This window comes from Salvelinus sp. IW2-2015, linkage group LG23 (assembly GCF_002910315.2).
Source record: "Salvelinus sp. IW2-2015 linkage group LG23, ASM291031v2, whole genome shotgun sequence".
NCBI classification, from domain to species: Eukaryota; Metazoa; Chordata; class Actinopteri; order Salmoniformes; family Salmonidae; genus Salvelinus; species Salvelinus sp. IW2-2015.
Window position 1 is genome coordinate 48,929,493 of NC_036863.1, and position 13,755 is coordinate 48,943,247.

At 42.2% G+C, this 13,755-nt stretch overlaps 1 protein-coding gene across 1 annotated transcript; it reads right to left on the bottom strand.

Moving 5' to 3' along the window:
* Positions 1–477: 477 nt before the first annotated feature.
* LOC111950099 (transmembrane gamma-carboxyglutamic acid protein 3) lies at positions 478–13,512 on the bottom strand. Its single transcript, XM_023967454.2, has 5 exons — positions 13,288–13,512; positions 12,083–12,128; positions 8,881–9,040; positions 6,087–6,090; positions 478–2,269 (listed from the first exon to the last, which is right to left on the bottom strand). The coding sequence occupies exons 2-5, from the start codon at positions 12,090–12,092 to the stop codon at positions 1,694–1,696; spliced, it is 750 nt and encodes a 249-aa protein (XP_023823222.1). The 5' UTR covers positions 12,093–12,128; positions 13,288–13,512; the 3' UTR covers positions 478–1,693.
* Between the last annotated feature and the right edge of the window lie 243 nt (positions 13,513–13,755).

A 13,755-nucleotide genomic window follows, 5' to 3' on the forward strand; every position in this document is an offset into this window, starting at 1 on the left:
AGCATGTCATGATGGTGATGTACTGTACCCGACCATGGATTGCTCACTAGTCTAGAGATTTCTTACGCATCTATTCAAACGAGATTTTAAAAAGTAGCAATTGTAAACAGTTATAGCACAGCAGTACTGAAGCCAGCATTGTAAAATTCACTCTGCAGCTTTGAGAGGGATAGGCTGAGGGTTGACTGGAATGTTGTCAGAGCTACTGATTGTGCTTCCTGTGTGTGTGTGTGTGTGTGTGAAAAATGGTTGTTCTGTGCATCATGTGGTGTTGTGTTGTGTGTGTGTGTGTGTGTGTGTGTGTGTGTGTGTGTGTGTGTGTGTGTGTGTGTGTGTGTGTGTGGTGTGTGTGTTGCTGTGCTGTGGTGTGCGTGCATACTATGTGTGTGTGTGTATGTGTGTGTTGGTGTGTGTGTGTGTGTGTGTGTGTGTGTGTGTGTAGTGTGTGTGGTGTGTGTGTGCGTAGATGTGTGTGCGTACCTGTTGTGTCTTTGTTTGTGTGTAAGATTATCAGGTCATTCAATGATTTTCTAATTAGCCAAAACCTCAAATACCTGATTGACATTTTGAGATAGTATGCGTGTTCTTCCCACCATACACTTGGAGTGCATCCGTTTCCTCTTAATTCAAGGCCCTTCCATGACCAGAGGATGTATGTGGAGAAAGACGGCCTTGACGTTGGATTCAGGCAAAGAGGAGAAACACTGAGGATCCCAACGAATCCGCTGTGTCTGGCTGCATRCTCTTCATGATAAGATAGTCCTATAGTCCCATAGTCCACAAGCACCGGCTACTGTTTCTGTCTGTTAAACCATACTACTTTCAACAAATGAAAGAATATACTTTTTCCCTTTCATTTTGTGTGTTCAGACGGCAGTACACGTAATCAGCAGTGCACATTTGGCAAATCAACTCTCCTTCGTCACGAGTCACGGCACAACTCTGGTGAGGAAGAAGTACCACTGAGGGCTTGGAAGCTTCCTCACTTCCTTCATCCACACAGTAGTCTCTTCCTCTCAGGGGGATGCAGGGTGACTTGGCAAGGTTCCATTCCTCTCACACCCACGTCCCAAATGGCCCTGGTCAAAAGTAGTGAGTACACTATGTAGGGAATAGGGCACCATTTGGGATGGCTGGCACATTTAAAGGTGTGCCTCAGGGTGTCCGGGAACTGGTGTCTTTTCTTCAGTGTTTAGGGGGGGGGGGGCAGGCAGTGTCGACGCAGGGATTGCATTTCGCCAAGTGACTAGCTACAGCTGGTGTGATGAGAGAAAGGTGGAAAAGTATACGGTATAAATATACAGTTATTATGGATATAGCGCTTCACTGCAGAGTCATACGCACTAGTAAACAAGGACCACCACATTCAGAGTACAGTGAGAAACGCTGACGCATAACAACAACGCCAAATCAAAACAGACCGCCAGGCCCCAGGCATTGGCAAGATAGATAACTCAAGAAGGAAACACAGTGTAGCACAGATCATCGTCGTTCCAAACCTTGTACTGTAGTCAGTCAGCGATAGATACAGCAAGTGCTCCGAGATAGTAGATACCACAGTGCATTCTTTCCCACGGATAGCTAGCAGTTTGCCAGCCCCTCAGACCAGAGACAAGAACAATGGAGGGAGGGATGGATCTGACAATATGGCCCCRGGCCCAGCCTCCCTCCATCCCTCTCTCCCTCCCTCTGCTTACTTCTCCTTGACAATCTCCTCATATTTGGGCGGAGGGTCGCTGTACGGCGCCGACACCTCGTCGCTGCTGCTCTCCAGGTGTCCTGTCACCTCCTCGTAGGAAGGAGGAGGTGTGGCACCGGAGAGACGCGACGCTACTGACACAGACGGATCCTGGACGTACAGGGCGGAGCGAGTGTTCTGAGGGTGGGAATGGGGTTCTTGGGGAACGTTTGCGGCGCAAACCAGCGACCCTCCTCCACTTCCTCCTCCTACTACTCTCTCCACCCCACTCACCACCACTGTGGGCCTGGATAAGGGGGTCTCGGAGTGGGKCGGCGTGTCCCGGTGGACCAGGATGCGCGGCAGGCTGCGGGTGTTGCGGTTGTTCATGTAGCGGTTCTGGGTGTAGGCGGGCCMCCGCCGTGTGGCCTTCTGCAGCTGGCACCTCCAGATGAGGAAGAGGGCGATGAGGAGGAGGAGAGCCACGCCCAGCAGGGGAACCACCATGTAGAGGTGGCCCTCTGAACGGCCGTCCCTGGTCTGCTCGTGGCTGCTCACCGTGTACACACTGCGAGTCTTCCAGAACTCCATCTGGTGGAGAGTAGAGGCAGGTTGGCATTTATTAAGACCAAAAAGCGAATTTCTGTTTTCATGAATTTTTACGATATAGCCAATTTTGATTTTGCAGCTGGCCCATCTACACTGTAAAAAATAATAACAATTGTTTCAKCTAAATATTATTAAGTAAGTGTTTTTTTTTGTTTACTCAACTTTTTGGTCAAAGTGTTACCTGAACTTAAAAAAAATGTGACAACATTTGCCAAAAAACTCTGTCAAATTAAAACGTGTTTGSTCAAAGTGTCTCATATGTTCATTCAACTTGAAATTATTTCTGGGACATCTTACCGAAAAAAGGTTGTGGAACTAGTTAAACACAGTGATTTTCACATACAACTTCTTCAAACTTACATGTACTGTACATAGTTCACATACAGTACATGATTACATCGTTTATACAGTAATTCATGTCCAGCATGTCTACACCTGGGATTTGAACTGACAACCTACTGGTTCACAGCATTCCAATCTTCCTGCTACACCTGTGCTACACCTGCTACATCTGTGTCAATAACTGATTTCACCTGTATGGCTACACGTTGCACTTAAAAGTATACCTTAGCTCTGAGATGTACTTTAAAGTGCAAAATACAACCTTAAAGTCCTATTGGGATGGGATAAGTTTTACTGGGGGAGCTCAGGTAATGAAATTATGTGCACGAGCCCAAATCACCACATCCATCATTTTAGTCCCGTCCGAATCTGCCATGTCAGTCGTTTTTACTTGGCAGGAAGGTTATTATCCCAGCCCTAAAATCCTACTGTTTTTCGGCAAACTCCCAGGTTCCTCTGATAATACTTAGCCCGTGCAAATCGTCATCCCTGTGTTTGAGGGATATTACAGAGTTTAACAGGTGCTGCATCCAGTTTGGGTAAAAACATGGGAACAAATTGGCGCTTAAAACAAAGTGCTATGCACATAGCCTACACATGAATGATAAGCTTTGTCACATATCAACTTTCCTGGTGCCAAACTTCTCTTTTAAAAGATGAAGTGGACGATATTGTCAATGAATTGATCAATTGCAAAATACGTCAAGAATTTAAATGTCTGCATAGGTTACAGTTCATGGTTCTTATTGATATGCATTATGTCTTTCGCCAAACTGAAAGCATTAGGCCAATACTAGGCAATCCATAAAACTTTGAAATATCTTCACTCCGTCATATCGGTCAATTTTGAAAAAGAAAAAAAAAAAATTACAGGGCAGTTTTTGGCAAATCATCCACTGGAAAAACAGACATGCTGGGGTAATAATTACATTACCGATATTCTATAGTAATACTAGTCCTGTCTGAATCTCCACTGGAAAAACAGTAATGCTGGGGTAATAATTACATTACCGATATTCTATAGTAATACTAGTCCTGTCTGAATCTCCACTGGAAAAACAGTAATGCTGGGGTAATAATTACATACCCAATGATCTATATAATACCAGTCCTGTCTGAATCATCCACTGGAAAAACAGACATGCTGGGGTAATAATTACAATAACCGAATTCTTAGTATACAGTCCTGTCTGAATCACCCACTGAAAAACAGACGCTGGAGTAATAATTGATAACCGATGTTCTATAGTAATACTAGTACTGTCTGAATCATCCACTGGAAAAACATAATGCTGGGGTAATAATTACATTACCGATATTCTATAGTAATACTAGTCCTGTCTGAATCCTCACTGGAAAAACAGTAATGCTGGGTAATAATTACATTACCGATTATCTATAGTAATACTAGTCCTGTCTGAATCCTCCACTGGAAAAACAGTACATGCTGGGTAATAATTACATAACCAATGTCTATAGTAATACAGTCCTGTCTGAATCATCCACTGGAAAAACAGACATGCTGGGTAATAATTACATAACGATGTTCTATAGTAATACTAGTCCTGTCTGAATCACCCACTGGAAAAACAGACGTGCTGGAGTAATAATTGGATAACCGATGTTCTATAGTAATACTAGTACTGTCTGAATCATCCACTGGAAAAAAAGACATGCGGAGGTAATAATTACATAACAGATGTTCTATAGTAATATTAGTCCTGTCTGAATCCACCACTGGAAAACAGACGTGCTGGGTAAAAATTGGATAACCGATTTCTATAGTAATACTAGTCCTGTCTGAAACATCACTGGAAAAAAAGACATGCTGGGTAATAATTGCATAACAGATGTCCTATAGTAATATAGTCCTGTCTGATCATCCCTTGAAAAACAGTAATGCGGCGTAATAATTACATAACCGATGTTCTGTAGTATACTAGTCCTGTCTGAATCACCACTGGGAAACAGAGATGCTGTCGTAATGATTACATAACCAATGTTCTATAGTAATACCAGTCCTGTACGAATCATCCACTGGAAAAACAGACATGCTGGGGAATAATTACATACAATGTTCTATAGTTATACTAGTCCTGTCTGAATAATCCACTGGAAAAACAGACATGCTGAGTAATAATTACATAACATGTTCTGTAGTTATCTAGTCCTGTTCGAATCATCCACAGGAAAAACAGACAGCTGCGGGTAATAATTACATAACCGATGTTCTATAGTAATACTAGTCCTGTCTGAATTATCCCTTGGAAAAACAGTAATGCGTGGGTAATAATTACATAACAGGTGTCTATAGTAATACTAGTCCTGTCTGAACCATCCACTGGAAAACAGAAATGCTGGGGTAATAATTACATAACAGATGTCCTATAGTAATACTAGTCCTGTCTGAATCCTCCACTGGAAAAACAGAATGCTGGGGAATAATTACATTTACCGATATTTCTATAGTAATACTAGTCCTGTCTGAATCCTCCACTGGAAAACAGTAATGCTGGGGTAATAATTACATAACAATGATCTATAGTAATACCAGTCCTGTCTGAATCATCCACGGAAAAACAGACATGCTGGGGTAATAATTACAAACCGATGTTCTATAGTAATACTAGTCCTGTCTGAATCATCCACGGAAAACAGACGTGCTGGGTAATAATTGATAACCGATGTTCTATAGTAATACTAGTACTGTCTGAATCATCCACTGGAAAAACAGTAATGCTGGGGTAATAATACATTACCGATTTCTATAGTAATACTAGTCCTGTCTGATATCCGGACAGTAATGCTGGGGTAATAATTACATTACCGATATTCTATAGTAATACTAGTCCTGTCTGAATCCTCCAGTGGAAAAACAGTAATGCTGGGGTAATAATTACATTACCGATATTCTATAGTAATACTAGTCCTGTCTGAATCATCCACTGAAAAACAGACATGCTGGGGTAATAATTACATAACCGATGTTCTATAGTAATACTAGTCCTGTCTGAATCACCACTGGAAAAACAGACGTGCTGGGGTAAAAATTGATAACCGATGTTCTATAGTAATACTAGTCCTGTCTGAAACATCCACTGGAAAAAAGACATGCTGGGTAATAATTACATACAGATGTCCTATAGTATATTAGTCCTGTCTGAATCATCCCTGGAAAAACAGTAATGCGGCGTAATAATTACATAACCGATGTTCTGTAGTTATACTAGTCCTGTCTGAATCATCCACTGGGAAAACAGAGATGCTGTGGTAATGATTACATAACCAATGTTCTATAGTAATACCAGTCCTGTACGAATCATCCACTGGAAAACAGACATGCTGGGGTAATAATTACATAGCCATGTTCTATAGTTATAACTAGTCCTGTCTGAAATCCACTGGAAAAACAGACATGCTGAGTAATAATTACATAACCAATGTTCTGTAGTTATACAGTCCTGTACGAATCATCCACAGGAAAAACAGACATGCTGGGTAATAATTACATAACCGATGTTCTATAGTAATACTAGTCCTGTCTGAATTATCCTTGGAAAAACAGTAATGCGCCGGTAATAATTACATAACAGTGTTCCATAGTAATACTAGTCCTGTCTGAACCATCCACTGGAAAAACAGAAATGCTGGGTAATAATTACATAACAGATGTCCTATAGTAATACTAGTCCTGTCTGAATCATCCCTTGGAAAAACAGTAATGCGGCGGTAATAATTACATAACCGATGTTCTGTAGTTATACTAGTCCTGTCTGAATCATCCACTGGGAAAAACAGACATGCTTGGTAATGATTACATAACCAATGTTCTATAGTTATACCAGTCCTGTCTGAATCATCCACTGGAAAAACAGACATGCTGGGTAATAATTACATAGCCGATGTTCTATAGTTATACTAGTCCTGTCTGAACCATCCACTGGAAAAACAGAATGCTGGGGGTAATAATTACACAAAGAGATGTCCTATAGTAATACTAGTCCTGTCTGAATCATCCACTGGGAAAAAGACGTGCTGGGTAATAATTACATAACCGATGTTCTATAGTAATACTAGTCCTGTCTGAATCATCAACTGGAAAAACGGACAGCTTGGGTATAATTACATAACCGATGTTCTATAGTAATACTAGTCCTGTGCGAAGAGGTATATAGAGGTGAAACCAGTTATTGACACAGACATGGTGGCGTAGCTGGAAGAATGGATGCTGTGAACCAATAGGTTGTTAGTTAAATAGTTAACCATAACTACCCGGAAATCTACATTGACCCTTTTTGCACTAGTCTCTTTTGACTCATCACATACGCTGCTGGTACTGTATTGGAGTCAAGTTTGGACAACAATAATTATTTGATCGTTAACAGTTGGACCAAAAAGTTGAATAAACTATAAGAAAGGCATTGGAAACAGTTAAGTAATAATAATATTTGATCAGTATCAGTTGGACCAAAAAGTTGAGCAAACTAAAGAATGCTGTGGAAACAGTTAAGTAATAATACAGTTGAAGTCGGAAGTTACATACACTTAGGTTGGAGTCATTAAAACTCGTTTTTCAACCACTCCACGCATTTCTTGTTAACAAACTATAGTTTTGGAAATTCGGTTAGGACATCTACTTTGTGCATGACACAAGTAATTTTTCCAACAATTGTTTACAGACAGATTATTTCACTTATAATTCACTGTATCACAATTCCAGTGGGTCAGACGTTTACATACACTAAGTTGCCTGTACCTTTAAACAGCTTGGAAAATTCCAGAAAAATGATGTCATGGCTTTAGAAGCTTCTGATGGGCTAATTGACATAATTTGAGTCAATTGGAGGTGTACCTGTGGATGCATTCAAGCCTACCTTCAAACTCAGTGCCACTTTGCTTGACATCATGGGAAAATCAAAAAAATCAGCCAAGACCTCAGATAAAAAATTTAGACCTCACAAGTCTGGTCATCCTTGGGAGCAATCTCCAAACGCCTGAAGGTACTACGTTAATCTGTACAAACAATATTACACAAGTATAAACACCATGGAGCCACACAGCCGTCATACCGCTCAGGAAGGAGACACGTTCTGTCTCCTAGAGATGAACGCACTTTGGTGTGAAAAGTGAAAATCAATCCCAGAACACAGCAAAGGACCTTGTGGAGATCCTGGAGGAAACAGGTACAAAAGTATCTATATCCACAGTAAAACAAGTCCCATATCAACATAACCTGAAAGGCCGCTCAGCAAGGAAGAAGCCACTGCTCCAAAACTGCCATAAAAAGCCAGACTACGGTTTGCAACTGCACATGGGGACAAAGATCGTAATTTTCTGAGAAATGTCCTCTGGTCTGATGAAACAAAAACAGCACTGTTTGGCCATAATGACCATCGTTATGTTTGGAGGAAAAAGGGGGAGGCTTGAAAGCCGAAGAACACCATCCCAACCGAAAGCATGGGGGTGCAGCATCATGTTGTGGGGGTGCTTTGCTGCAGGAGGAACTGGTGCACTTCACAAAATAGATGGCATCATGAGGTAGGAAAATGATGTGGATATATTGAAGCAACATCTCAAGACATCAGTCAGGAAGTTAAAGCCTGGTCGCAAATGGGTCTTCTAAATGGACAATGACCCCAAGCATACTTCCAAAGTTGTGGAATGGCTTAAGGACATGAAAGTCAAGGTATTGGAGAGGCCATCACAAAGCCCTGACCTCAATCCCATAGAAAATTTGTGGCAGAACTGAAAAAGCTGTGCGAGCAAGGAGGCCTACAAACCTGACTCAGTTACACCAGCTCTGGCAGGAGGAATGGGCCAAAATTCACCCAACTTATTTTTACTAGGATAAATTTCAGGAATTGTGAAAAACTAAGTTTAAATGTATTTGGCTAAGGTGTATGTAAACTTCCGACTTCAACTGTAATTATTTGCTCAGATTCATGACAATAACCGTCAACCTGCGAGGAGAGGGGAGGAGAGAGGAGAGGGGGGAAGAGAGGAGAGGATAGGATAGGGGAGGCAAGGAGAAGAGGAGAGGGTGTAAAGAGGAGTAGAGAGGACAGAAGAGAGGGACAGAGAGGAGAGAAGTGAGGAAAGAGGGGAAGAGGAGGGAGAGAGAGACGTTTGTTATAACACACATACTGTATGGGCACATACATGTATAACCAAAACTCAATAACCAGAACTCAATTATTCAGCCCAGTCATCAATAAATCTGTGTATCTAAAGAGGAGTGTGATATCATTTACTGTTCTCTCTTGTTCTCGAACACTTCATTGGCCTCCTCGAAGCTGCAGCTCTCCTCCACACACTCCCGTTCGATGTTACCCTGTCTGAACTCCTCCAGGAAACTGTTGGCTCGGGGGAAGCGCTTGAGGAGAGAGTGAGCATCCTTCCCATCTAGGAACGCTACAGAGAGAAAGATTGGAGCGTGAGCTGTGTGTGTTTGTGAGCATCCTTCCCATCTAGGAATGCAACTGACTCACAGCGAGAGAGACATGAAATAGCATGACACAAACACACACACACACAAACACACACACACTCACTCTGCGTGGAGGAGAGCTGCGGCTGGTTGACCTTGGTTATCTATTCTAATGTATTCACACATCTGTTGAATACACCCACACCACACACACACACACACACACACACACACACACAACACACACACGCACACACACACACACACACACACACACACACACACACACACAACACACACACACACACACACACACACACACACACACACACACACACAGTGTTCCCTCTCCAATGGGCTGTGTCCCAAAGGCTGTGTCCCAAATGGCAACCATTCCCTATGGGCTTTGGTCAAAAGTAGAGCGCTATACAGGGACTAGGGTGCCATTTGGGAGGCACACAGAGAGAACAAATGATACAACGCATTCGGAAAGTATTCAGACCCCTTCAATTTTCCACATTTTGTTAAATTACATACTTAATCTAAAATGGATTACATTTTAAAAAATGCTCATCAATCTACACACAATACCCTATAATGACAAAGTGAAAAATGTTTTTTTTAGACATTTTTACAAATGACATTTTTCCTTATTTACATAAGTATTCAGACCCTTTGCTATGAGACTCAAAATTTAGCTCAGGTGCATCCTGTTTCCATTGATCATCCTTGAGATGTTTCTACAACTTGATTGGAGTCCACCTGTGGTAAATTCAATTGATTGGACATGATTTGGAAAGGCACAAACCTGTCTATATAAGGTCCCACAGCTGACAGTGCATATCAGAGCAAAAACCAAGCCATGAGGTCGAAGGAATTGTCCGTAGAMCTCCGAGACAGGATTYTGTCGAGGCACAGATCTGGGGAWGGGTACCAAAAAAWMTCTGCAGTATTGAAGGTGCCCAAGAACACAGTGGCCTCTATCATTCTTTAATGGAAGAAGTTTGGAACCACCAAAACTCTTCCTAGAGCTGGCCGCCCAGCCAAACTGAGTAATTGGGGGAGAAGGGCCTTGGTCAGTGAGGTGACCAAGAARCWGATGGAAACTCTGACAGAGCTCCAGAGTTCRCCTGTGGAGATGGGAGAACCTTCCAGAAGGACAACCATCTCTGCAGCACTCCATCAATCAGGCCTTTATGGTAGAGTGGCCAGATGGAAGCCCTAAAAGGCACATGACAGCCTGCTTGGTTTGCCAAAAGGRACCTAAAGACTCTCAGACCATGAAAAACAAGATTCTCTGATCTGATGAAACCAAGATTAAACTCTTTGACCTGAATGCCAGTGTCACGTCTGGAGGAAACCTGGCACCATCCCTATAGTGAAGTACGGTGGTGGCAGCATCATGCTGTGGGGATGTTTTTCAGCGTCAGGGACTGGGAGACTAGTCAGGATCAAGGGAAAGATGAACAGAGCAAAGTACAGAGAGATCCTTGATGAAAACCTGCTCCAGAGCGCTCAGGACCTCAGACTGGGGCGAAGGTTCACCTTCCAACAGGTCAACGACCCTAAGCACACAGCCAAGACAACGCAGGAGTGATTTCAGGACAAGTCTCTGGATGTCCTTGACTTGAACCCGGTCGAACATCTCTGGAAAGACCTGAAAATAGCTGTGCAGCGACYCTCCCCATCCAACCTGACAGAGCTTGAGAGGATCTGCAGAGAAGAATGGGAGACACTCCCCAAATGCAGGTGTGCCAAGCMTGTAGCTCATACGCAAGAAGACTTGAGACTGTAATCGCTGCTAAAGGTGCTTCAATAAAGTACTGAGTAAAGGGACTGAATACTTACACTACCGTCAAAAGTTTGGGGTCACTTAGAAATGTCCTTGTTTTTGAAAGAAAAGCACATTTTTTGTCCATTAAAATAACATAAAATTGATCATAAATACAGTGTAGACATTGTTAATGTTGTAAATGACTATTGTTGCTGGAAACGGTTGATTTTTGAATGGAATATCTACATAGGTGTACAGAGGCCCATTATCAGCAACCCTCACTCCTTTGTTCCAATGGCACGTTGTGTTAGCTAAACCAAGTTTATCATTTTAAAAGGCTAATTGATCATTAGAAAACTCTTTTGTAATTATGTTAGCACAGCTGAAAACTGTTGTTCTGATTAAAGAAGCAATAAAACTGGCTTCTTTAGACTAGTTGAGTATCTGGAGCATCAGCACTTATGGGTTCGATTACAGGCTCAAAACGTCCAGAAACAAAGCACTTTCTTCTGAAACTCGTCAGTCTATTCTTTTTCTGAGAAATGAAGGCTGTTCCATGCGAGAAATTGCCAAGAAACTGAAGATCTGGTACAACGCTGTGTACTACTTCCTTCACAGAACAGCGCAAACTGGCTCTAACCAGAATAGAAAGGGGAGTGGGAGGCCCCGGTGCACAACTGAYCAAGAGGACAAGTACATTAGAGTGTCTTTGTTTGTGAAACAGACGCCTCAACTGGCAGCTTCATTAAATAGTACCCGCAAAACACCAGTCTCAACGTCAACAGTGAAGAGGCGACTCCGGGCTGCTGGCCTTCAAGGCAGAGTTCCTCTGTCCAGTGTCTGTGTTCTTTTCCCCATCTTAATCTTTTCTTTTTATTGTCCAGTCTGAGATATGGCTTTTTCTTTGCAACTCTGCCTAGAAGGCCAGCATCCCGGAGTCGTCTRTTCACTGTTGACGTGTTTTTGCTTCATCATTATGGGGTATTGTGTGTAGATTGATGAGGAAAAAAAACCAAACGTAATCCATTTTAGAACAAGGCTGTAGCYTAACAAAATGTGGYAAAAAGTCAAGGGGTKTGAATACTTTCTGACTGCACTGTACATATACAAACCACGTATACAATAATGCAATACTGTTTTCGTATAGTTATAGTACAGTTCTAACACTTATGATACAGGTTATAATACAGTTGTTACAATGAACAGATTAGCCATAGGAGATCCAGAGGAGCAGGCCATGCTATGTTCTTACCTTCCGCCATCCTACCACCCTGCTACTCAGACCAAGACTTTCTAACCTGTGGGAGGAGAGAAGAGGAAAGAGGAGCACAACGTCAGACCACAGTGTACCCTGATAAAATACAATGAGAAATTCAGCCTTTTTCCTAATGTTTATGATAAAATAACAACAGGCTACTACTATGATCTTGATATTAAATGCCTTACAAAATCATAAAGTATTGTGTTGAGAAATAATAACGTTGCAAATTGCCTCATGATAAAAATGTTTGCGATTGCGAACAGTTGCTTTTTAGGAATGTCATCCCCCCTCCACCTCTTCAATCAATGATGGGTCCAGCAGTATTTCTACGCTGGGCGTGATGTCATACAGTAGCCCACCCATAAAATGGTTCTGACGTGTATTTCTGGCAAAGACGCCGAGTTTCAATAATGCATGGTGGAGGAACATGCTCTCTATAATAGGGATGTATATGCTTGTATAAATGGATCACCATGTTGTAGCCTAGGAGTCGCGTGAGAGGCAACGTAACCCCCAACCCCCATTCTGGATGCTGCCAAAATTAAATAATTTCGAGAAGGCGCGTGTGGAGATGGAATATTAAAATGTAATCTGTTGTAGAAAACGGAGATATATGAGCGCAAGCAGCACACACGGTAGATCGCYCGAACCATCTGCCATACAGATAAACGAGCCCTGTACATCAACTCTCTCCAGCCTCCTGTAGACCAACAGCACAGATGRTTGCAAGGCAAGCCCTTACAAGCATACCCCGGCCTCAGTTTGCACATCCACAATCTCAAATAGTAGGCTACCATGTAAAAGGAGGGGAGGATATATTTTGATATTTTGACATTTGTAATATTCAACAAGAATGTAAATAATCTAAAGAATGACATTTGAAGAAAAAACATGACTTGAAAAATGTGTGATTGTCGTGACCTCAGCCAAAGATCCCTCTGCTCTTGCTGCRATAATATAAAATGAAATATTCATAAAGACCCTTGTTGATTTACAGTCATTTTTCTGGAAAGGCAGACCATTGCTGACTGTCTGGCTGTCCCTTTACTCTCATTCTCTCTCTCTCTCTACCATTATACGACACATCTCTGATCATAAAATAAAATTCTCTAGCCTACTCAAATTAAACACTGTCCCTCATAAGTGTTCGTCTATAACATWACTAGTTTAGAAATTAACCGAAGAAGAAACCCTACCTTCCACTCTCCAGCTACAGCAAAGGGCTTTTCAATATGCATCCGTGTCATTGCTATACGGGATCCGTGGGATGTACAACTCTGACGTCACCCCATTGAATTTGAAATCTGATGAGGTTCACCCTAACTGGTAAGGATTACGGTTAATTTTAGGGTTAGGGTAAATGTTGGGGTTAAAATTATGGGTAGCGTATAGGGTGTGGACGTCCCAATGATTCGGAATTGCACTTACCTTTCTAATAAGTGAGTACCCCACCACACGAGACAYTACCACACTGTGACCGAAATATCGCTCATGCAATGGTAGAAGAGGAATCCCCGGCCTTGTCCAATGAAATGACTCCTAGGAATTGGGAAACCACCCTCTATGAATACGGAGACATTCGGGTGATGGAGTTGTTGACTAAACGCGCCCCCAGCTTCATCTAATTCGTCTTGTGGGGGGCTGGTAGAATATTATGTGTGTGT